Source organism: Dipteris shenzhenensis, chromosome 19 (genome assembly GCF_047967505.1).
Source record: "Dipteris shenzhenensis isolate YYH24624 ecotype China chromosome 19, Dip_SZ_1.0, whole genome shotgun sequence".
NCBI classification, from domain to species: domain Eukaryota; kingdom Viridiplantae; phylum Streptophyta; class Polypodiopsida; order Gleicheniales; family Dipteridaceae; genus Dipteris; species Dipteris shenzhenensis.
This window is the reverse complement of record NC_141614.1, coordinates 20,305,677-20,330,901: the sequence shown is the minus strand read 5'-3', so window position 1 is coordinate 20,330,901 and position 25,225 is coordinate 20,305,677. Positions and strand designations below refer to the sequence as shown.

Genomic DNA, 25,225 nt, shown 5'->3' with positions numbered 1-25,225 from the left:
CTCAAGAAATCATAGTCCCACGGTAATGAGCGCTACTGAAAATAGAACCTGAGATGCCTCAAAACATGGGCACCATTGCATAATCGGACTCAGCAAGAAAATCTGCAAATATCTCTCTTCTGCTAGAACTCTAAAATCCCAACCGATGAGTGAGAAATGGGAGTCAACACTTATCCACTGCCATGTGGCATAAATCTAAGGTTTCAAAACCTTAGAATGAAAAATGCATAACAGAGAGACGAAATCGAATACACAGAGATCTATAACTCTGAAAATCCTCCACCGAATCGCACAAGAACTGATAGGCAGGGGTTTTCGGGCGTCCGAAGCGCAATGGGACAAACGGTTTTGGAAACCGTGGTCTCAATCACTGGGTCCAACACACGGACTGAAAAACGTTTTTGGAAACAGAGCTGTTTGTAAACTCCACCGGAGTGCGAATGATGAGCAACATAGAAGTTTTAGGACCTCCTGAGTCCACCAGAACTGACGGATCTGCAAATGGTTGCTCCAAACTTGAGTTCCAACACCCGGGCAAAAAATGTAGAAACTGACACAGTGAGCAAGAAATCCAATGAAATGATCCCAGATTCAAGAATGAAGGTGTTTCCAAGCTCCTGAAGTGAAGTGGACACCAAAAGTAAGCAATAGTTGCCTCTACAAGTCAATATGGAGTCTCTGTCGTCGAACGGAACAGGGAAAAGCTCAAAAAATGACTTTTTCTTTGAAAGCTCTTAACAGGCTCTCAAAACCACTTCGCAAAGCCAAAGTGACTTTTCCAAAGGTTCCTCCAAGGTCTTTGCACACTCGGATGCAAGTAAAGTCACCCACAAAGCTTCCCACAGAGCTTCTCCTTCCTCCCATAGAGCTGCTGAGCTTCCACCATTCACGCACGCTCAGCTAGATCACTCGGGCTCTGATACCAGTTGAGAGTGCTCTCAATGGAAGCAAGAACGGAAGAAGGAGAGAGAGAGAGACAGAGAGCCACATAAGTTTTGGTGGGTGCAGAACCACCCTAATCTTCTTTTTCATTCATTTATATATGTGTTTGGGTATTGTACATAACTGGGGTAAGGGCACAGTGACCTTTAACCCCCACACACACAACCTGTGTTTCTACTATCATAAGTGGAGAACCATTCCCTATGGGGAGTAACATGGAATAAAGCACCAGAATCCAAAATCCAATCCTGGGAATATGCATCATCTGAAGTGGTAAGTAACTCTACAGATAAACTAGACATGAAGAGAACGTCATTGTCACTATCATGTGTGACTGCATTTATCTCCTCGATCTTCACTTTTCCTTTGTCCTCCCTTGGACTCTCTTCCTTTTGATTTGCACCCCAATTTGCATTCTTTTTCTTATCCTTTTGCTCTCTTTTCAGCTTGTAGCAATCCTTTTTCATATGGCCCTTCTTGCCACAGTGGTAACACTCAATGTTCCGTGCCTTGGATTTGTTACGAGACTTCCCTCTTTCTTGGGACTTCCCCCTGAACTGTGATCTGCCCCTTTGCATATTTAAGGCTGCATCCTGCTTGTTGCCATCCATAGACTTCCGTCTAATCTCCTTGCCCAACAAGCTACCGACAACATCATCAAATTTCAGTACTCCACCAGGTGCAGAGTTACTGATAGCTGTACGGAAGGTATCCCATGAGGATGTCAATAAACATAAGAGAATTATTGCCTTAGTCTCTGCATCAAAATTCATCTTCTGAGCTTGAAGCTGGCTGAAAATAACATTGAATTAATTCAAGTGAGAAGCAATGGAGACCCCTTCCTTCATCTGTAGCTCAAACAACCTCTTCATGAGGTAAACTTATTAGAGGTAGTTTGCTTCTCATAAGTGGCGCACAATTTCTTCCACAAATCTTCTGTAGTCTGCTCATTTACTGTGAAATAAAGTGACTCTGCAAGATGAAGTCTAATAGTAGACTTTGCTAATGCATCCAACTCATTCCAATCATCCTTAGACATATTTGTAGGCTTAGCTTCAATCCCTGCCAAGGGTTTAATCTGCTTCTTTTGAATAAGCACATCCCTTATCTGTTCTTTCCACAAAGAAAAGTTTGTCCCATCAAACTTTTTAATGTTGAAAAACTCCTTTTTAGACATGGAAGAGGATTCCATGATGCAAATAAAGCAAAATCCCAAATGCTAGTGCCTGTAAGAGAGAATCACACCAAATACCAGGTGCACCCAAATGTATATGCCACAATAGACTGAAATATCACCAAAACTCAAAGCTCAAAGCATCAAAAGATGCAGCTGACTCATGTGCATGTACTATGCATCCATATGAGCAAATTTGGCCCAAAAGAAAATGCCAACTACAATGGCAATCCAAAATGCCAATAAGTGCCAAATGGCTCAAGCATAAACACCATCCATGGGCATATGCATCAATAATATCTCATCCAAGAGAGCATAACACTATCAGTGCATCACCTGCAATGTGTCAAAGCTGTCCCTCAGCATAATATAGCATCCATGTTCAAAGCATCCATAAAAATAGCATCCCACAAGGCAATCTGGGCCTATCAGCGCATCCAATAAGGATCACAATGCATCCAAATGGCCTATAAATCATCCACTGCAACCCAATGCACACCATGAATGAGCGCACATGGCTCAAACTGCAACCAGAGTGATCTGCATAAGGTATGCTCAAGAAATCATGGTCCCACAGAAAAGACCGCTACTGAAAATAGAACCTCAGATGCCTCAAAACATGGTGCCATTGCATAATCAAACTCAGCAAGAAAATTTGCAAATATCTCTCTTCTGTTGGAACTCCAAAATCCCAACCGATGAGTGAGAAATGGGAGTCAACACTTATCCATTGCCATGTGGCATAAATCTAAGGTTTCAAAACCTTAGAATGAAAAATGCATAATAGAGAGATGAAATCGAATACACAGAGATGTATAACTTTGAAAATACTCGATCGAATCGCACAATATCTGACAAGTAGGGGCTTTTGGGCGTCTGGAACGTAATGGGACAGACGGTTTTGGAAACCGTGGTCTTAATCACTAGGTCCAACACACGGACTGAAAAACGTTTTTGAAAACAGAGTTGTTTGTAAACTCCACCGGAGTGCGAATGATGAGCAACATAGAAGTTTTAGGACCTCCTGAGTCCATCAGAACTGACAGATCTGCAAATGGTTACTCCAAACTTGAGTTCTAACACCCGGGCAGAAAAACACAAAAACTGACACAGTGAGTCAAAAATCCAATGAAATGATCCCAGATTCAAGAATGAAGGTGTTTCCAAGCTCCTGAAGTGAAGTGGACACCAAAAGCAAGCAATAGTTGCCTCTACAAGTCAATACGGAGTCTCTGTCGTCGAATGGAACATGGAAAAGCTTAAAAAACAACTTTTTCTTTGAAAACACTTAGCAGGCTCTCAAAACCACTTCGCAAAGCCAAAGTGACTTTTCCAAAGGTTCCTCCAAGGTCTCTACACACTTGGATGCAAGTAAAGTCACCCAAAAAGCTTCCCACAGAGCTTCTCCTTCCTCCCACAGAGCTACTAAGCTTCCAAGCATTCACGCATGCTCAGCTAGATCACCTGGGCTCTGATACCAGTTGAGAGTGCTCTCAACGGAAGCAAGAATGGAAGAGGGAGAGAGAGAAACAGAGAGCCACACAAGTTTTGGTGGGTGGATTGGTCTCACAGATAGTGGCTCCAGAGGTCTATGATCAGGGCAAGCTTATCGTAGGATGGGAAGTTTGGATGGGAGTTAGGATGGGAGAGTCCAGGATTAGGATCTTGAACATGTATGCTCCAATGTGTATACAATACCGTCCGGCCTTTTGGAGGAGGCTCTTAAAGCGTCTTCCGAATGTAGATTCTTGGATTGTTGGAGGGGACTTCAACAACCTAGAGTTTGGGGAGGACAAGTAGGGTGGCTCCTCCTTCTCTGAGATGCCGGTAGTAGAGTAGAGCACATGATTAGTGGTGGTAGAGACCCATGGTGGTGAGAGCCAGATTTCAGTAGGATACCTGGCAGCCTCCTCTTCTCTTTCAGATAGAAGAGACATGATGGACTGCTTGAGAGGCTAGACCGCTTCTACATTGGGGATTGGGCATGGGCATCATTTGAGCTTAGACCAGATGCAAAGAGGAGTTCGAGCATCAGCCCCTTGTTTGGTACCCAGAGATATGAGATCAGGAGGGGCATATGCTTGGACAATGGACTCACATTGGTTGGGCACAGTGGGACACTGGATCGGTTGGGTCCTTTGGCAGATGGAGAGGCGAGGCTTGGCACCGTAGTGCATCTACGTGGGGCATGGTAGAGGATGAGAGAGATTGACCTAGCTATCCTTGAATCCTAGTGGGAGGGACTTCGCGTGTGGATGGACAACAGATGGTTCGGCCAATTTTCTTGGACTGGTGTTCCCTTGAGGATAATGATGAAACAAGGTAGCACACAGCCCGGTTTTTTCCATGTAGGACTTGGAGGCCTACTTTGGGCACTCATTGAGAGAGAGCAAGAGATGGATGGGAGTCTGGATGGGATTCACTGGCAGATGATTAGAGTGGTGGTTGTTTGGGGAAGGAGTGGCATATTGACCCTCCCATATCTTAGATTAGGATGCCCCCAGATGGTGCCTTTGGCTTTGGGAGGGTAGGCCCTTGAGGGAAGTCCAACAGGATCCAAGAGAGTGGTTCTGGCCCTCTAGGGGCAGCCTTGCCGAGCAGGTGGCTGAGGTGTCCTTGTTTTTGTACACCACACGGATTGGCGGGAGGCTTCAGATGGATTTTTCGACATGGACCCCTTCGAGGGAGAGGCATTGGGTGGCCCAGAGAGTGCCTCGAGATGTCCATACCTAGGCTGAGGTTCTAGATAGTGGTTGAGGGACCCTTTGGATAGAGAGTCTACATATGCTCAGTGGAGCATGCAATCTCAATGATCTAAAGGTACTAGGCAATTAGCAAGAGAACCTTTTGGTATTGTATCTTTTCCAGTTTGTGGATGGATGGAAATATAAAGGGTTGCTTCTCTATTTTTCTATGAGCACAGTCTATTTGCTAGTTTACACATACATATGAATGTTGTGAAGTACACACACTTGATGAAGCACTGACTCCATAGTGAACACTTCCGTGTTTAATTCTTTGGCTAACTATTAGTCTTCTACTGAGGGATACCCTCTATGGGTGAGAGGTCACTTTTCTAACATTTATATGGGCAATGGACATTTTATAGGTGGACCAAGCATGGTGCAATGGAGGACATGATCATCATGTGCTTAAAACAATCCTACTTATGGTCATAGGGGGATATATGCCATGTTGTCAACTATATGGATATCTTTAAAACTGATTTTTTATTTTTTTGGAACATACTTCGCTAAAAGGGTTAAGGACAAACCACTTTCTCCTATAAGTTAAAATAATGGATGGTGGTTTTTCCCATGCATAGAGGATCTTATATTCTATGCTAAAATTATATTTATTTTAATTATTTAATTAATGGGTATCTCTAATGAGAAAATTCAATCTAAAAATATTCATCCGTTTTGCACAAATTTTTTGCAACACAATTGTAATTTTGCACTTTTATCAATTTGCACATTCAAGTGTAAATTCAAACACTAACAATGGAGAAAATTGCAAAATTCTTACAAAAAAAGCTTGCATTACTTTATATAATAAGCTATTACATAAGGAAGATATGGACCAAAGGCTCACAAAACAAATGTCATTTAATGATTCCAAAGCCCCCCAAAGGACTGCCTAAGCATTACTATGCCGTTCTTTCAGCTGAACCACATCACAATACATTATCAAACTATGTGTATTCCCTTCCGTGATGTTGCTATGAGAGGCAAAAATGGAGGGACACGAGGAGCAATTGAACTCGTCGACTGGTTGGCTCCTTCCCTGGTTAGTGTTTCAATATAGATGGCGAGCTCCCAACAATTACAGCAAGTCGACCTTCACTTCACATCTCAGGGGAATATTCTCTTTGTTGAAGAAAATATTATAGCTTGATCCCAAGCTATCAACACTTTTCCCGATTGAACTTTCACTGCACAGCAATAAATCATCATCTCCCATAGCCTTTGCATTTTTCACCAAGCTCTCATTGAAATATCTTGAACCACGATCAATCACCCCTTTAATATGCATATCAACATTCGGCCGACTTACTCTTGCATCGCTACAAAATAAAATGTTTCCTACATCCTATGGCATGAGTGCATATAGGGACATCATAGCCTTCCATAGGCATTTTGCTCTTCCACTATCCATACCTTTGCCTTGATAGGGAATAACCCAAGACACTAAAGGGTAATAACTTCCACTCTGTAGTGACACTTACTCAATGTTGCACTGCATTTACACCTCAATTTAAATTTCCAAAACATAAAATCCCGATCAAATACATTTGTGCTTGTCAAACATACACAGTTGTTCATGTCGTCGGTGCCATAGTGAACATACAGTTCAATCCTTGCTTGCAAGTCCTCCTTCATGATACCTTTCGAGACACTCTTGAAACATGACTACCCGAAGTCTTTCATATAGTATTTGAGCATTCCTTGATATGTATGCAGATTCCTTGCCTCAGAGCACGGCACATTATAACTCCACCGAGCGATCGGTTTACATCCCAGCCTATGTACTTTTGTATCATTTGGTTCACACTTTGCATGATTCTTGTAGTAACTCGTACGACATCCTCTTTCGACAATACACAAACTTGCCATGCACACCTCCTCCAAAAACTTGTGCAGTCTAGGAAGCATGGAGTTTACATCAACATCAACACCTCCAAATCCAACTATTACACTTAGTTCCAAGACCTTTAGGACTTCTTTTTTCTTCAAACCACTCTTAGGAGGTCTGCCCTGCTTCCTCTTAAACCTAATACTGCAACAACAACATAAGCACCTCGAAATAAATTCATCACTTTACTCTCCAAACTCATGTGTGCCGCATGCCAGTGCTCCATACAATTTGGATAATGCATTGCCGAGCTAAAATGCACATGCAGATATATTTGATGGGGAGCCACATGCATGTGACATGTGGCAACGTGCATGGTCACATCTACATGTACCCATGTCACATGCATATGGCCCCCCCACCCACCTTTCATACCACTCTCACACCCCTTACCCCCCCTCCCCCCCAATGATGAATTTCGTAATGTGATTTGTTTCAAATAGGGCCCCCCTATTCACTACAAGGTTCCAAATTTTTTGCCAAGTTCTTTCTAAAATAAAGGCTCTAATATTTCACAAGAAAATTCTTGATTTCTCCTTAATAATCTGAGTGAAAAGCATCTTGGCATGCTATAACTTATGTATATTCAATTGCCTCAAGCCCACTTTGAATATTATGCCCTTTCTACAACTATTGAGCAAAGTGATCAAACTACCTCTTGAATTCTCCTTAATTATTGATTGATCCTTAATACTTTAAGCGGTGAAAAGCATCTTGCCCTTGGTGTTTTGAATATTATTCCCTTTCTACAAACATACCTAGCAAAGCGGCCATACTGCCTCTACTCCCACGTTTTGCATCATGGAGCCTTTAAGGCTTTTTGTTTTGTTTCGAGCGCTTTCTTTTTTTGTGTGCATCACTTACACCCACCAAACATCTCATGGAGAACTCTTTCCCCCACCTTATGTACTCAGCGCCACTGCAAGTGTGGACTCTTGGTCCTCGTAAACAAATTAGAGAGTGGAGAAGATACTAGGAACCTGACAAACCTAGGCATGTGGGACTTGCCTTGAGCTTTCCTCAGCCCTCAACTCACAACTCAAAAGCTGACAGGTGCTTGATCTTCCATACTAGTACTATGTGTTGACTCGACATATCTTCAAGGCCTCCCACATATCTTGAGTCCCCCACCATTTGTCTCGTATGTAGCTCATCTCTTTGATGCTCTGCAATAGCCACAACATTGAGCCGAATGTCCTTTGCCCCATTTGGAGTTATGTTGAAGACTTTAATGGCCTCACCAACCTCACAAATTATAGCATAGAGCAATGGCTTAGGTATGGTGAGACTATTTTGACATATAAATACACATAAAATGTTGCATTTCTTAGGGTGCATGTTGGGTGTGGTGGCGTTCAAGCCACTAGGTGCTAAAACGGATCCTTGGGATTGATATTCACACTAGAGACCAAAGGAGCACCCATGTCCATGAACCAGTGGAGGTGCTTGGATGGCTACTTGGGTGCACGCACCTAGGCTCCATGGGAACAGCCCATTAGTTAGTGTCAATACTCATAGTGGGCACTTTTGCTTAGCATTATGCACTAGTCAACATTATGCATTCACTGTAGTAAAGAACTTTGAGCAACCACCACCTACATCATTGGTTACTCATGAAACAAAAACTAATGTACTCGTCTAACTAGAGGTCCTGAACCATTGTCTACACTGGTACCTTTTATTTCTGTAAAACATTCTCCAAAATCTCTTTACAAGGACCTCAAGTCCTTGATTGGTTTCTTTATCACCAAAAAGGTATGTACAAATGAAGTTTAACTAAATGTAGCCCCACACCTTTGAATTTACAAGCAATCAGAAGACTTTTGCATGATTTGCTTATCTTGTATTAATGAATCACCAAGATCTTAAGTGTTCGATATTTCTACAAATGAATAGAGACCTAGTGGATTAAGTTAATGTTTACTTACTTTGTATAATACTTCAATGCTTTGGTATAAACTTTGCACAGTATCATTGATCCTTCCTTTATATTTGTCACCACTAATATCGCACTAGCATTCTTCTTTACATGGGGAGTACTCTATGTGCCCGTGGTGTAAGCTATGACTATTTGATTTAAAGACAATTGAATACCATGGATATTGTTCGGGAATCCTTTAAACTTGAGTTACTATGTTTGAGCATTTTATAAATTCTATGTATCTCTATCCCTCATGAGATAAGGACACCGATGTGTATCACGGAGCTCCTCTCTATCTTCAATGAGATGAGGGGGCTGATGCTTCTTGCGATTTGACTAGTTATCATTGTTCAATAGAATACCGCCTTTTCTCTTCTTGCATCTTGCCTTTATACGTTCCAAAGAAACCTTCACGCCTTTGCTTTTACCTTAGAAGAGGGATACCTTTGTTCAAGAACATTATATAAAGCCCATAAGGCAAACTTTTACTCAATTATGAGATCATAATATCTAATGCATTCATGTTTGGTTCCTGTTTGTGCTGTAGCTCCTATGCTTTTAGATTAATGACAATTACCTAGTTGGTGCAGAAGAGCTAGAGTGAGAAACCCTAATCTACCTAAGAATAGTGTACTTTTTGAGACTATACCATCAGTTGGCCTTAGAACTGTTAATGTGAGCTTTTAAAGCAGTCCCTTAATTGGAATTGACTTAAGTTTTTTCTTACCTAAACACAAGCACAATTTTAATCATATGGTGGATTTATCCTAGTCAAATCTCATTTATTTACTATGTTGTATACAATAAAAGTGAATGCGGATGATTGCTCTTATGACTCAATGTTCTTTATCTTTGAATAACCATGTACGCGTGCACCAATATGAGAAAAATATACATTTTTACAACTTAAAATTTTGTTATAATAGGTTTGGAGCCTTGTGCCTCAGTCCTAAATTTCATCACAGGTGTAGATTAGAATCCTCAAACTTGCCACTGTAGCTTCAATCTTTAGTGGTTTCCCATACATAGTAGCCACTGTAGCTTCAATCTTTAGTGGTTTCCCATACATAGTTGACAAACCTTTCAGTAAGATTGGCCTTTCTTTGTGACCCATATGTAAGCACTTGTTGTGCAGTGGCATTTGCACCATTAAAACTTCTTGGGAGCTATTGACGTCATAACAAGTTATGGGCCTTCCAACTGCTGCAGATGAGTTTAATGCAGACATCTCAAAAGTACCGATTTACAACCTTGGCCACTAGCGTTTTGAAAGTGAGTCAAATAAGAAGTAAAGTTTGATGAGACCCAAAAATTAACTTAACATGATCGACCCATTCTACATCCTCCATCATTTGCATGAGAGAATGGCAGATGAGAGTATTAGCTTTGCTCTTACAAAAGTCCCAATAGCCAAAGGCATAGGTAAAAAGATGTAGAGCTTACAAACTGCTCTAGAGAGTGAAAGTTCAGAGAATGCAACAAGAAATCCACAAGCCTCTAAGAACACGAGGAAAAGTCCATACTGTATACAAGACAATTAGTCGAGTAGTCAATCTTAGGCCCTAGACTAAATTTTAGGAGAATTGCATCATCCCACTTTTACTAACCAAGGTCCTCACAAAATAGCACAAACTACTCTAGCCAATGTTTAAAAGTAAAGTGCAAAAATGATAGTGTTCTTCTGATTGACATGCATCTTTCTACACCAAAGAATCATAGCTTCACCAACAATTTTTTACCAACAATAGCATGAAGCTCGACCCAGACACTGTGAACCATTCAAACATAAAATATATGCATGGATTTGTTTTTGGATTTAAGAAAGAAATAGATCATAACCTTTCACTAGAACCAAGATGCACAACACCTTGTAGAACAACTATGATCAAAGGACGTTTTATACAAACATCACATTGAAAATGAGGGGTTAGAAAGGCACCTATTAGGCACCTTTGTTTTAGTAGAAAAGTATACTGATGTGTAGAGATTAGACAACATCATTATTGTGGAGACCTGAAAGGCTACTTGTTCTCACCATCAAAGGCTTGGGTTAGTGGAATCCAAATCTGGACCGTCGAATTAACAAACATTCAGAACAGTAATGCCTCCCCCAAATGCACCTGCCCGCATTCAAATCTCACGTGTGTCTTCAGGTAAAGCCCCTCCCCAATCCTTTGATGGCTGAGAAAGGTGGGGTAGGGCTTCTTTCCCATGCAAAAAATGGCTCACGGCTCGCTTACCATTTTTTGAGTGAGAAAGGAGCCCTCCCCCACTTTCCCTATTGCTTGAACCCTGTTGCTAACAAGTTCTTCCATCCCATTGGGTTTTATAAGACAAAGATGCATAACATAATTAGGAAGGTAGGAATATGACACTATCATCCAATACACGCAACAAGGGATGAGAGACATTGTAGAAGAAGAAAAAAAGGGAAGAATCAATAGTACAAAAAATAGATCTAATTAGATTCAATGAGATTTATAGCACTGGAAAATAATAACTAGATTATATGTGTGTACTCAAGTTATCCATGACATTGACATAAAGCCACAAGCATTTCCAGGATTCTTTATAGCAGGCGTACATGCACTCTGACAGAGCCAATCAAGCGTAGTCCTTGCAATCACACCATGTACATATATCAGCGCTTTGGCATGCTATATATGTAAGCAGAGGTGTACCTATACTCCCATATTTAGCATCAAGAACATATAACAAAGCATGTGTAGATACGACTTCACAAGATCAACTTGCACAAGTTTAAGCATAAATTCCATGATACATATAACCTAGCCTAAAGGTATGATATTAAAAAATATTTATTTTCATAGAAAGCCTGATATAATGGCAAACCAAAAAAACTAAACAATGCCAACCATGACTTGGCAACATGCCCACCAATTTTAGCAAGTGTAATTTTTAGTAATATAAATTACTGGCTACATCCTCATCTAGTTGGTAGTGACACTCATAGTAAAGATTTCCCATTTCTTTTTTGAAAATGGTTTATAATCCATCACTTGAATGGACATGTGTAAACTATGGAAAGGCTTTCGGGAGTCATTTTTAGCTAGTAAAGGTGGCATCCTATCAAGAAGCCTTTTGGGCTGAAAATGGGATCCAAAACCTTTTGAATATTATCATGGATCTTCCGGAGATTTAGAACCATAGTGACATACATGATTTTGTACTTCAAATCACAATTGTTGGGATTTTGTAGGTTTATAGGTTTCAAAAGAAAACGGCAACTTCTTGGAGAAAAAAAAAAGAAAATGGCAACTAAGGGACCATGACATTAATCAAAAGAAATATCAAGTATGTGTGTATATTGAAAGCTAGCTATTATGTGTGCCCTTTTTAAGAGACGCATCCATTTGTCACGTTTGTAATGAGTGTTAGCAGCCATCTACTTATATTAGAAATAAACTAGCAAAGTATGCTTGTCATAAATGTTAATCATTTGATATCTTTAATGAAAGAAAAGTGTGCTTGTGTGGATTGACAGACCCAGTAGAGTGGCTAATCCCATTTGTTGGATAGACTAGGGCAATGCCAAAGGCTCAAACGCTGGCCCAACCACTGATGTCAGTAGCCATACTCAGGGCCTCAAAATCTAGAGCAAAGGGGGCAGAGGAGTAACCTTGAAGGCTCACAATTAAGGCCCTCCACCATAAAAGCCCCTATGATGCCTCCTTGGCAACAAAACATGGGAGATATCTGCTACCCAACAAGTGTCCCTTATAGGCCTATGCCTATAGGGAACATACCAATCCCTAGAGGACCTCCAGTCCAACCTATTAGGTCCAACCCAACCCAATCACAATGCCAATGCCTGTGGGCCTAGATCCTCCCATCCCAACCTTGTGCCATCCAATCCATGGAGCCCTTCATCAGGACTGCCAATGTATGGAACATCGCCCACCATTCCTCAACCTCCCATTGTATCGCAAACGGTCCTTAAACAGACGAAGCTATGAGAATCCTAGTGCAAGCACTAGGAAGGGGGGCCACCACTCCATCACTAATGTTTCTAGGATGGGATACCAACCCCTCAAGGATCATAATCTCCAAGCTAATCACCAAATTTGTAGGAGAAGGAGACCCAGTCTCCCATGTTGAGAGGTTTGAACAAATCTGTGACACCTTTGGTGATATCGGGGATCTAGACAAGGTCAATGCTTTTAGCTTGAATCTTGATGGCAAGGTTGGACAATGGTTTAGAGCCTTAAACCCTGAGGAGAAAATAAATTGGACACATTGCGTAAATCCTTCATTGTGGGGTTTGCCCCCAGTGGTCCCAAGTGGAGCCCACTTAACCAACTTTATGTGGTGAAGCAGAAGGACATTGAGTCCTTAAGAGACTACATCTCTAGGATTAAACATCTAAACTCACGATGTAAACCCCATGAGAGGATGAGTGATGTGTGACTTCTGCCATGCTTCCTCATAGGGCTACGAGATGCTAAGCTGCATGATCATTTGTTTGCTATGAATCCCACATCATTTGAGCTATGTAGCAAGAGGACAATACGCTTAGGGGATAACATGAGGGAGATGCCCCAATTGGATAAATCCCTTGCTTCCTTTGATACGTCCCAAATAGCACACACTTCAACTTCAGAAGCAACTAGGGATGCAAGCATTATGCCCAAGGTACTCAACATGGAAGAGTTGGCCATGGATCTATTAAACAAATTGAGCTAACAATGGAATATAGAAGCACCAAAAGATGCTCCTAGCAACCCCCATCTCTTTCCACAAAGAGATAACATATGGTGTGGCAATGCAAATCATCCCACTAAGGAATGACCTCGTCCTAGAGCCAGGCCAACACTCTATTGTGCCCATTGTGTTCCTTGGGGAAATCATGACACATCCCAATGTCATTATCCTAGGGTGATTCCTCAACCCATGTATCAACAAAGGCCGTAGCTACCATTGCCTACACGGCCCAATCCATCCAATCAGGCACAATTGGCAATACAAGGAGCCACATTAGCCAATCAAGGTAATTTTGGGCTCAAAATACTCCATTACCCCCCCCAGTACTGGGACTCAACCACCACCTCCATGAATTACTCCCTTGAATCAAGTATTGGTGGAAAATCTACCTAGTGATTGGGGAGACCCAATACCTGGTGACAATGCCCAAAATATCCCCAAAATGGTGACAAACACATATCCCCAAAATCGTGACAATGCCAATCGGTCCAACATTATAAGTCACTACATTATACAAGGTGACCAACACATTCCGGTCTACTAGGTGGTACCGATTCCTCAAAAAATGGGATATATGAACTTGACCAAGACACAATCCATTCAATGCCATATGTGTCAAGGGCCACACCCAGTTAATGAATGTCCATATAAGGGGCAATCTAAGCAACCAATCACATGTTCACCATCGCTATTGTGCATTGGGTGTGGTGTGGACTATCTTTTTAAGGATTGCTCGATGAGAAGGCCATCTAAGTCCACAAGCCTTAACTTGTTAAGCATTGACAGCGGCCAAGTGTCATTAGTACCCTTGAATGTAATCACAAGGTTGCAAGCTAAAGCCCTCAATTAAGAGCTTCACAAAAAGCCAAAAGGGATAAAGCTAGTACGTCACAGCTTAGAGATGCAAGTGAATCAACACGAGTAAGCACCAAGGGTGCAACGAAGATTGGGAAGGGAAAAAACAAGGTCATCATCCAAGATGGGTCGGATGAAGATACAACCTCCCTACCAACATCATCTTCCTCTGATAATACTCTCTCAAATGGTACCAGTAATAACCACTCGATGAGGCAAATGAGGCACACCGATAATGGCTTCAACCCTTGGCCAAGCCACAACACCTAAGGGTCATTGATTATTCCAACCCATGGGTGGGGAAACAAGGTCTCACCAAGGCGCATAAATTGGTACACAAGTGCCAATTGAATGTCAATAGAGTCTCAAGCCAAGCAAGAGTATTGATACAATTCATCCTAGTTATGAGATAAATGCTCGAGCCTCAAAAGCCTTGTAAATACTTGAAAGGGTAGAGGAAGAAGGTGTGTCATGCCCTTCAACAGAGGGATCCACCCTAATGCAACGGATGTTTGAAGAAGACCGTGCCTTGCAACAATTAAAGGAGGATGACAACATGTCCTTTTATGGCTTAGAAGAGTCTAAATCAATAGGCATGGAATCTATGATTGGTCCTCAAGACATCGCAGGACTAGCCCCATTCCTGTCCACTGAGATTAGGATGCCCATTGCGACACTATTACAGGGTAATCCTACTCTATGGAGAGACCTCTCGGATTGGATGAATGGGCAAATTGTGACACCTCAACCCACAAATCCTGATAATGTTGAATCTCCCAATCCTGCTCAAGACCTTCCAAGGGTGCCAATCAACAAATTGGACCAATATTTTGAGAGTGATGACACGAACGTGGTGATACCCATCTCCTTTCGTGATAAGAAAGCTACGGCAATCTTGGACGGAGGAGCACGTGTTAGCATCATCACGAAACAATGCTAGGAAAAGTGGGGAAGCCCCAACCAAGAGAGTACTTCTTGGTAGTTAAGTTAGCTGATGGAGGCACAGCTCATCCCATAGGAGTACTCAAGGACATTAAAATTAAAACATGTGGCCTCACATATTGGGTGTGCCTTGTTGTAATGGATTTCCAAAACAACCCTGGGTATGAGGCTATTCTAGGAAGACCTTTCTTGCGTATGGCAGGATTGATTCATGATTGGCGCTCCAATAACATTTATCTTAGGAAAGATCAGTAAGTTGTGAGGGTTGATCTCCGAACATGGAAGGCTCACACTATGTCTGAAAATCTATTTGTAGCTGAATCGGATACCACTGATAAGTCTGTGCCAGTAAAGCTGGTTAAAAAATATGAGTCTTGATGAACCATGGTGTGCCCCTTTACCAAATCTAGAAGACTCAATTGATTGGGTGCATACACTGGCAACAATAGATCCACCAGCTATTGAGGGCACTCAGATGATGTACCTTGATGATGAACAACTTAGCTCCATTACACCTTTTTACACCATAAGAGCGGTACTACCTAATCAAATTGAATTATGAATTTACAATTCCCTTGATACTAATGAGATAGATATGACTCCATCTCAACTTTGGTGGGTAGAGCTAACATCAGCCGGTGCAATGTGCCAAATACAGGCCTCAGTAGATGGGCAAGCAGTAGGCCACAACCTCATCTCTTGGGAAACATTAAAGCATCTTGGCCAGGTACACCTTCAAGTATGTGACTCCATAGAGGGTACCTATATTAAGGTTATTGGTTCTTTAATGTTAAATGTTTCCTTCGACAATTACATTGTGCCTTGCAAGTTTTTTGTAGCTCCTACAGGTACCTTAATGGAAGCTGCCATTCTTGGTAAAAGCTGGATCCAAGACACTTACAAAGGGTTATTTGGTGATGAATCATCCCCTCAAGATGTACCAATTGCTAGCCAAGGATCAACAGCAGCAACTACTTCCACCTCTGCACCTCGACAAGGACACCACCAAGGAAAAAGACAAAGACAAAAGGCAACCAAGCAAATATGGGTCCAAAAGGATCTATTGAAGGCTCAAGGATACTTTGAGGGTTAATCAATTTTTTGGATTCCAAAGAGACCTCAATAGATGAATCCACCCCCTCCTCCAAACATCAAGCCTTACCATCGCCAGCCACCTCCTCATGTAAACAACAAACCTCAACATCAAAGAAGAAGAAGACGTCATTCAACAAGGAAGGTACATTACCGGTGGGTTCCCACAAGACTACTTGAGGCCCAGGGATATTACCTTGGCAACTCCTATGTATGGGTACCCAAGCCTTGCCAGAGTATAATCAACAACCCATTTATGCTTGCCCTAAGCGTAAATGTACACCAGCACCATCACAAAAGCAAGAGCGGAGCCCAAAATCTATCAATACAAGAGCATCAACGAGTGCAGATGCACCAGTAGTAGTCACATAAGAACCTACTCTGCAAAGATGCCAAGAACAATGAGAACCTACTTGCAAGGACAAGGGAAAAGCACCAATGCAAGAGGATCATATGCAAAGGAATTCATCTACCTTCTCTCGAGAGTAGTTACACAAGAACCTGTCTCAAAATGGGAGACAGCAACATAAGAACTTGCTCGATCTCAAGTCTATCAAAAGGGATGCCAATTTATTACATCATCTTCAAGGCACCTGGCATTAACACAAGAACCTATCTTGAAAGAAGAGACAGTTACTTAAGAACCTACCACAATGGAAGCCACACAAGAACCTTCCATTGTGAACAATGAAGTATCTTCATCCTTGACAACTTTCTCAGTTGAAACTTGGGCTCAAAAGCAAAATATGTCTGAGACATTGCGATCCTACTCACACTTGATACATCGAACATTTCTCACTTTATTACGATGAGTATCATAGAAGTAGTACATGTGGGAGATCGCAATGTTCAATGGTGCAATACTGACAACAAGAAACATGCCAACAGCAGATCCATAAGAATCTACTCCTAAAAATGGAGTAGCTCCACAAGAACCTGCTGCTGCAATCAAGGATCTCAAAGAACTTCAAGCAACGTTGCTACCAACGGGATGAAAACTACTCGCCAACAAGGATCTCCAGTAATGTCTTAGAAACTCTCCTTCGAAGTGATTATCAAACTTACTCTAGGGGTCTACAAAATGATGTTCTTGTGAGGTTCAGGTCACGATTGGTCAATATGTTACTACACTCACTTTCTGATGTACTCATAGGTACTAAGGCCATTTAGGTGAATAGTAACTCAGTTCCAAGTGCTAGGTCTAGGTGTGTCCATCAAAGCAATAAAGTTATAACATGTGGAAGTCCAACCTCTCTCCTCACATGTGGAAGTGCTAGGTGAAAATAGGCAGTCATCCTCTTTAGGTTCTCAGCACGGCACACTCTGCAAATCACAAATACATCAGCCCAATGGCCCCTTGGTCGAGAAGATAAGCTACAAACACTACGGAAAGTTGATACACCAATCAGCATTAACAACACACCCCTTTAGCAGAGCCAAAACAAAACAAGGCACTGACTTATGCCTAAGTCATCAGGGTCTCGAATTTGAGTTCACACATGGAATGAAGTGGTTCTGCACAAGCAACTCTCGAGAATGCATCAAACTGCAAGGTGAAGGTGATTACACCAATATGGGTTTGGATGAATTTCTTGTAACCCTCAAAGCTTTTTTCACATTTCTTTACTAACATCACCATTAACCATCTAACTTCTTCTCATCCTCTTTTCTTTATTTTTCTTTTCTTTCAGTTCTAGCTTATAAACCTTTCCTAGAATCCCCCTTCTATAAACCTCTTCAGACATAGTCCTCATTTTAGGAGTTTGTATGGTGTATTATCATAATCCTCTTGATTTGATGACTCAGACAAATAAGTCTTCACATGGTGCCACAACCTTATTGGGCTCAAATACTTCCAAGCAAAGCCCTCAATGAAATGTAATCCATAAAATGGATTTTGAAGGCACTTTAATGTAGAGAAGCAATACAAAATGTCATGCATTTAAAAAGCATAAATGATATGCCCTTGTAGAGACTTGTTTGGGGATCTCGAACACAACTCTAATCTTTGGGTTAAAGAGCTTCATCTTTGGGATGGTGACCAATGGCATCATGTTCATCTTCATTGTTGGCTGCCATAGATGTATGCTCCAAGATTCCTAGTAGCCCCATCACGTGTTCCACTACCACCCAGCTTGCATGTTCTGAACCCATATAGCATGGTCATGGCTCTTTGCCAAAACTAAAATTCTCATGAACATATTTGTCATACTACTCTTAGGGCTCCAATAGGCCTCTATTGGTTGCATCTTTCACTGGTGGACATGACTTGAACATTCAAACTTCTTTGGCATTCTGTGTACTAGGGAAATCGACCCACCCTCCCAAAGTCATGCGTGCCAACATTGCTCACCGGTGGCGAAGTAGTGGAGCGCCCATCGACTTGCCACCCAACACAATTGCCTTTGCATTACGTGCCCCCCTTTGCGCACATGTCGCGTACCCCCCTTCCCCCCTTTACGCGCATGTCGTGTACCCCCTCCCCCCCCCCAAACATGAATATAAATAGGCTCATACCCCTTCGTACCACATGTACACAACCCTTGGAGCCACCCCCTATACACCACCAGCACCCCTAGCAAAGTGTTGCATGTTGTGGCGCACTTTGGCTTTGTTGGGTTGGTGATCCATGAATTGAAGGTTGGCACCAAGCTCTACCTCATTATTCCTGCAAGTGAAGAGAGACGGAGGAGAGGAGAAAGGTGAGCATGTTAAATGGGAAAGGGAATGTAGGCGTGGAAGCAACAAAGAGGGAGTAAACACAATACATCAAAGCTTGCAAGCAAGATAGCTTCTTTTCTTCACAATACATAATGAGCTCCAAAGCCAACAAGTTGGCTTTTATACATGACCTTTGTTCAAACCCTAATTCTAACCTAATGGTCAACTAGCTTCTATTCTCAATCTTTTGGGCTAAGGTGAGCCAATGGCTCTACTCCTTGCTAGTCTTAGTGGAGGGAACAAGTTGCATGGTTCAAATAATCAATGATATTACATGTTTTCTTGGGAAAAGGTTTTACAATCCCTATTTTCCATGAAGGCGGCATATGCTGATTTTCCCAAGCAGAAACACATGCATTGTCTAGCAATCCTACCTCATGTAAATGCTAATTTTGCCACGGTTTGATTGATACCCACTTCAAAGGTAGAGGCTTCAATTGTACAATGGAAACTAAGTTCTTTGTAAAGGGGATTTATATGTGCACTTTATAAGGAAGCACATATGTCTATTGAAAACATTTGGTTGATCATATAAAATAAGAAGCATACAAATGAAACCAAAACTTTTTCTAATATCAATGATACAAGCACATGATCCAACTTGTGAATGCTACCCAATCACAAACTTCCTAAAATGTGTCTGCACCATTGAGTTGGGCAATCTAGGAGCCAATCAAAGAAGATAAATTGATGAAACCTTTGGCTACCCAAGGTGTTGGGCCCCCCCCTAAATGCACCCTCAATCACGGAGTGCCAAGAGGCGGCTACGATAGGGCATCCCCTGGTACCCAAACTTGGGCGATCAAGAGAATGAGGGTCTTTACCCATTGAGGCTCTGCCCACCATACACACCAATGGGAGAAAAGAAAACCAATGGCAAGCACTAAGGACCTTACACATCGCCCACCACACTCTTCTCCTTGTGTCCTACTTGGCTGCCATGTCATGCCACAAAATGTCCCCATCCATGGGCAGCCACCTTCGGCTGCCCATGGATGGCTAAATGAATCCAATAGGTGGGATGTTCAAATTTTTAATGCCATGTTCTGGCGGGCAATGTATCTGTAAAGGCTCTACCCATCCCTTTTTTAAGTGCCCAACAATGTGGGCACCCTTTGGGTAGCTTCTGTCGGTGTGTAAAGACCATTCCCTAAATCACTTGGAGTTCTGTCTGCATTAACTAGCTCCTTTGATTGCTGCACAATGCTATGCATTAGAAAGAGTGCAAGTTGCACTCATTTGCATATACTCACAAGAACGAGGTGAATGATATCTATCATTCGGGAGGCTTGCCGTGTAACTAATGAAAGCACAAAAGGGACGTTCAATAAGGTCCGAGGCATGCCATTCAAGTCTCCTCCATTCACCACCACAAACGTAAGTGACAACAGAGCGCCATAAAGAAACGCCGCCTCTGCAATCTTCTCTATCAAAACCGTAATCCTTCAATAAAACCTCAACTAACGTACGCACGGAGAACCCAATCAACTGTTTCCACGTGGGCAAGCATAAAAAATTCAAAACTAAAATATTATACCTTTGGAAGGAGAGGAATCGTTCCTACACCCTTCCCACACAGGGCAGGCCAAGGACCAGTTCTGAATCTAATGTAACGCAATCTGCCAATCGTACCATCTCATGTGATCATCTCCTGTCATTCTTAATTTGGGTTGTTTTGATAGCTATAGATTCATGTCCCATTTCCTTCTTGAAATGCCTGCATCCTTCCAAGATGGTTTAGCTGAGACTGCAGCATGCCATCTTCCCAGGACAAGTCCAGAATTCGGATCTTTGGACACACACTACCACAGAAGCCTTCTCGGATAGTTTTGGTTGCTTTTACCCTTCCTGGTTGGAATCTGACCTTGCGCCTTCTGGCCACAGTCTTAAGGTGGAGGACCTGTGTTTATTCAGCAGGTGTGCTTCCAGGCATGCGGTTGAAGGCATATTTTTTAGAGGAAAATCCTTGCAGGAATGGTATGCCTGAACTTGAATCATGGGGTTACACTCCAATTTGATAAGGGGATCCGGTAGTTGTTTTCCCCTTTCTGAGCATGCAAGGAGGAATTCTGAGACATGTCTCAAAGAGACGCTCCAGACTTTGGATCTCACGGACCAGCCACGCATTCGCACTTCCAAGGACATCTTTTACTTTCTTTTGCAGGGGTGCATCAACAAGAACAACCTGGCAGCAGGCCGGAAGGTGCATTCTCTTATCTTGAAAACTGGATTTGAGACATATTGCTTGATGGGAACAGATTTGATCCACATGTTCGCTTCATGTGGGAGTTTAGCGGAAGCAAACTTGGTATTTAGTAAACTGCCTGAGCCAAACGTGTTGACATGGAATGCAATTATTTTAGCGCACATGAAGCATGGCCAAACTGAACAGGCTATCAAATTGTATCACCAGATGCATCAGGCGAATGTGAAGCCAGATGGATATATTTTTGTTTCTATCCTCAAAGTGTGTGCAAATAAACTAGCTCTCATGCAGGGTAAACTGATACACATCCACATCACTGGTAGTGGTTTTGAGTCGGATGTATTTGTAGGGAGTGCACTTATCAACCTGTATGTAAAATGTGGGAGTCTCGAGGATGGGCAGATTGTATTTGACAGCTTGCCAAGGCATGATGTGGTGACATGGAATGCAATGATTGCAGGATATGCTCAGAATGGGCACATAGGGAAAACCCTCCAACTCTTTCAGCAAATGCAAAAGGATGGCATGAAACCAAACAACGTGACATGGAATGCAGTGATTGCAGGGTATGCCCAATATGGACTTGATCAGAAGGCTTTGCAACTGTTCAAGCAAATGCAACAGGAAGGCAGGAAGGCTGACTATGTCACGTTTGCCACTGTTTTGAAAGCGTGTAGTACCATAGAAGGCCACGTTCAGGGAAAGCTGATCCATGCACAACTAATTGAACACGGTTTCGAGTTGGATGTTTTTGTTGGCAACACCCTCATTAACTTGTATGCAACATGTGGGAATCTCAAGGATGCACATGGTGTGTTTGAAAAATTACCAGAGCGGAATTGTGTGACATGGAATACGATGATTGCAGGGTATGCTCTTCATGGGTATGGTCAGGAGGCTCTCCAACTCTTTCAGCAGATGCGGTGGGAGGGACAGAACCCAGATAATGTGACATGGAATGTAATGCTTACAGGATATGTGCAGCATGGATGTGCTTATGAGGCTATTAGACTTTTCCAGCAAATGCAGCAGGAAGGTAGGAAGCCAGACAATGTCACTTTTGTGAGCATCTTGAAAGCGTGCTCAAATATAGCAGCCATGGATCAGGGAAAGTTGATTCATGCTCTTATCATTGAAAAAGGTTTTCACGTGGATGTATCTGTCGGAAACACCCTCATCGACATGTATGCCAAATGTGGAAGCCTGTTTGATGCAGGCAGAGTATTTGATGAACTGCCAAAGCGAGATCTGGTTACATGGAATTCAATGATTTCTGGATGTACCCTGCACAATAATTATAAAATGGCGTATGAGTATTTTAAGAACATGCAACAATCAGGTTTAAGGCCTGACAAAGTGACTTTTCTTTGTCTTTTATCTGCATGCAGTCATGGGGGATTTTTTGAAAACGGCCATCTACACTTTATGTCCATGACAGAACACCACAGCATTACACCAAAACTTGAGCACTTCAACTGTATGGTGGATATTTTGGGCCGTGAAGGCTGCTTGAAGGAGGCAGAAATCTTACTAAGAACTATGCCATTGCGTCCCAATATTCAAGGTTGGACATCCTTACTTTGTCACTGCAGAACACATGGCAATGTGGATGTAGGAAAGCAATGCTTTGATCATGTGATGTCAATGGATGACCAATATGCTTCTAGCTATGAGCTTATGTCGAGCATGTATGCTCATTCAGACATGTGGCAGGATGGGGACAGCATACAACAGCTGAGAAGATGTGTAAATGCACAGAAAACGCCAGGAGAGGCTCTTATTGAAATTCACAGCAAAGTTCATATATTTGTTGTGGGAGATCAAAGTCACACACAAAGCCACAATATGTATGCAAAGCTTAAAAGATTAGATACGCTAATGAAACATGATGGGCATGCAGGGTTTCAGCTTGTTGTGTGAATTGTGTCATATGGTCATAGTTTTTGGTTGTTATTAACAGACTAGAAAGGTTTCCACCAAAGGTCACAAGTGATGGCATCTATGAAAAGAAGAGATGAACCATGCAAATGAATCATAAACCTGACGATGGAATTATGGGAGTGTCTTTTCTCGCATATTATGAAGTGTGCACTTCATTGATATGGTGAAGGAGATTGCAGCATCTGGACCATCATACACCCCTGCTACATGTAAGTACTTGCACACCACAATTTGAAGACACAGAAATCCACCTTAGAGTAGGGTTTGAGTCCCATGAAAGACATATGGCTGAGACGTGGTGTCACAGTGATGGGAGATGGATGGAGTGACAGTAGAAGCTACTCTGTGCAAGGCATCGTTGCATACTCTAGAGGGCACTTTTTAATTTAAGCTACTGGTAAGGCTCAGGAGAGAGAGTCAGCCAGGAGGTGGACTAACATATAGATGCAGGCCATTAAGTATGTGGATGGAAACATTGTTATTCAGTCATATTCAATGGTGAGAACTCCAATAAGGTAGCAGGGAAGATTCTTGAGGATAATTATTCTCACATTTTTTTCACTCCTTGCATGGCACATGGGCTAAGAAGGCTACTCAAGAATCTCCTATTCGTTAATCAAAATGAAGGTACACTTCCCTTACTCAAGAATCCATTGTGGAGGAGAATGCGCCTTGCAACTCACCCATGCAGCCACGTGGAGGTAAAAGAAGAGAAAGAAGAAGAGGCCTATCTCCTCTTCATGAATCAAAGGAAGGTAAACTTTCCTTACTTGTCTACTACTACATTTTAATTGTTATTTATTGTCATGCATTGCTTTCCTTTACATTGCATCTTGTAGACAAGCATTTCTATTGCATGCATTGAACTTCATTGCATTGCATTAGATTTTAGTACAAAATTTAGAAGTCATTCACATGTATTGCATTATACTTCATTGACATGCTTTCATTAGAAACTCAAACATGCATGAATTATTGATTGGTGAAAAATGGTGCCAACATTGGCCCAAATGACATCGAATTCCCAAAAGGCCCTTTCATTGATGGGTTCAAATCATTTTTGGGTTTCCTGATTGTACGTGCATTTGGTAATTGTTGATTGCACACCAATACACCCAGGAGAGTGGAGATCAATGGGGATGGAGTCTAGAGGTACTGAGGCTCTAATATTGGAGGGATCGCCCATGTCTCTATCTTCACTCATGGACTCTTCCGAGTAAGATAATTTAGTTGGTGGTGGTTCTTGCAATAAGTGAGAACTGACTTTTGAGCTTATTGACCCACTGTCTTTAGGCTCAAGGTGAGCTTGTAGGACTCTTCTTGATCTCATGATCATGTGTTCATTGGCATGATTGAGGCCTCAATTTTAGGTTGAGTAAGCCTCGATGCAGGGTCAAGGGCCGGCAACCCCAGAGCTATGGCGACGACCGGCGGGATAGAGCTATGTTGATGACTGGCGGGGTAGTAGGTCGGCGGGATACGGCTATTGCGACGACCGACGGGATAGAGCTATGGCGATGACCGACGGGGTAGCAGGTCGACGGGATACGACTATGGCGATGACCGGAAAGATAGAGCTATGGCGACGATCGGCGGGATAGCAGGTCGGCGGGATAAAGTTAAAGCAATTGTCGGCGGGATAGAGCTATGGCGGCGATTGGCGGGGTACAAAGTCGGCACAATACGGCTATGGCAATGACCGGTGGGATAGGGCTATGGCACCAACTAGCGGGATAGCAAGTTGGCGGGATAAGTGGATGACACCAGACGACAGGATTGAATAGCGACGGCCAGTGTGATGGAGTAACGGCTTGTCAGGTTGGTGCGGAAGTAACTTTGATTAACTCCGGGTGGCGGGGTAACCCGTAGTCAGAGGTTAGGTCGGCGGGGAAGCGCTACGGCATCGGGTCAACACAAGTTGATCGACGGGATAAGGTTTGGCACTAGGTCAATGCAAATTGGACCGACGGGATACGGTTTGGCATCGATCAACGGGATACGGTTTGGCATCGGTCGGCGGGATAGCGCTATCGTGTCGACTTGTGGGGATAGAAAGACGTAGTTTGGCCGATTG

General features: G+C 42.4%; 1 protein-coding gene across 1 annotated transcript; it reads left to right on the top strand.

Annotated features, from left to right (window-relative positions):
* The first annotated feature begins 20,722 nt into the window (after positions 1-20,722).
* LOC147890199 (pentatricopeptide repeat-containing protein At1g20230-like) lies at positions 20,723-23,676 on the top strand. Its single transcript, XM_087390896.1, has one exon. The coding sequence runs from the start codon at positions 21,001-21,003 to the stop codon at positions 23,128-23,130; it is 2,130 nt and encodes a 709-aa protein (XP_087247022.1). The 5' UTR covers positions 20,723-21,000; the 3' UTR covers positions 23,131-23,676.
* Positions 23,677-25,225: the final 1,549 nt, after the last annotated feature.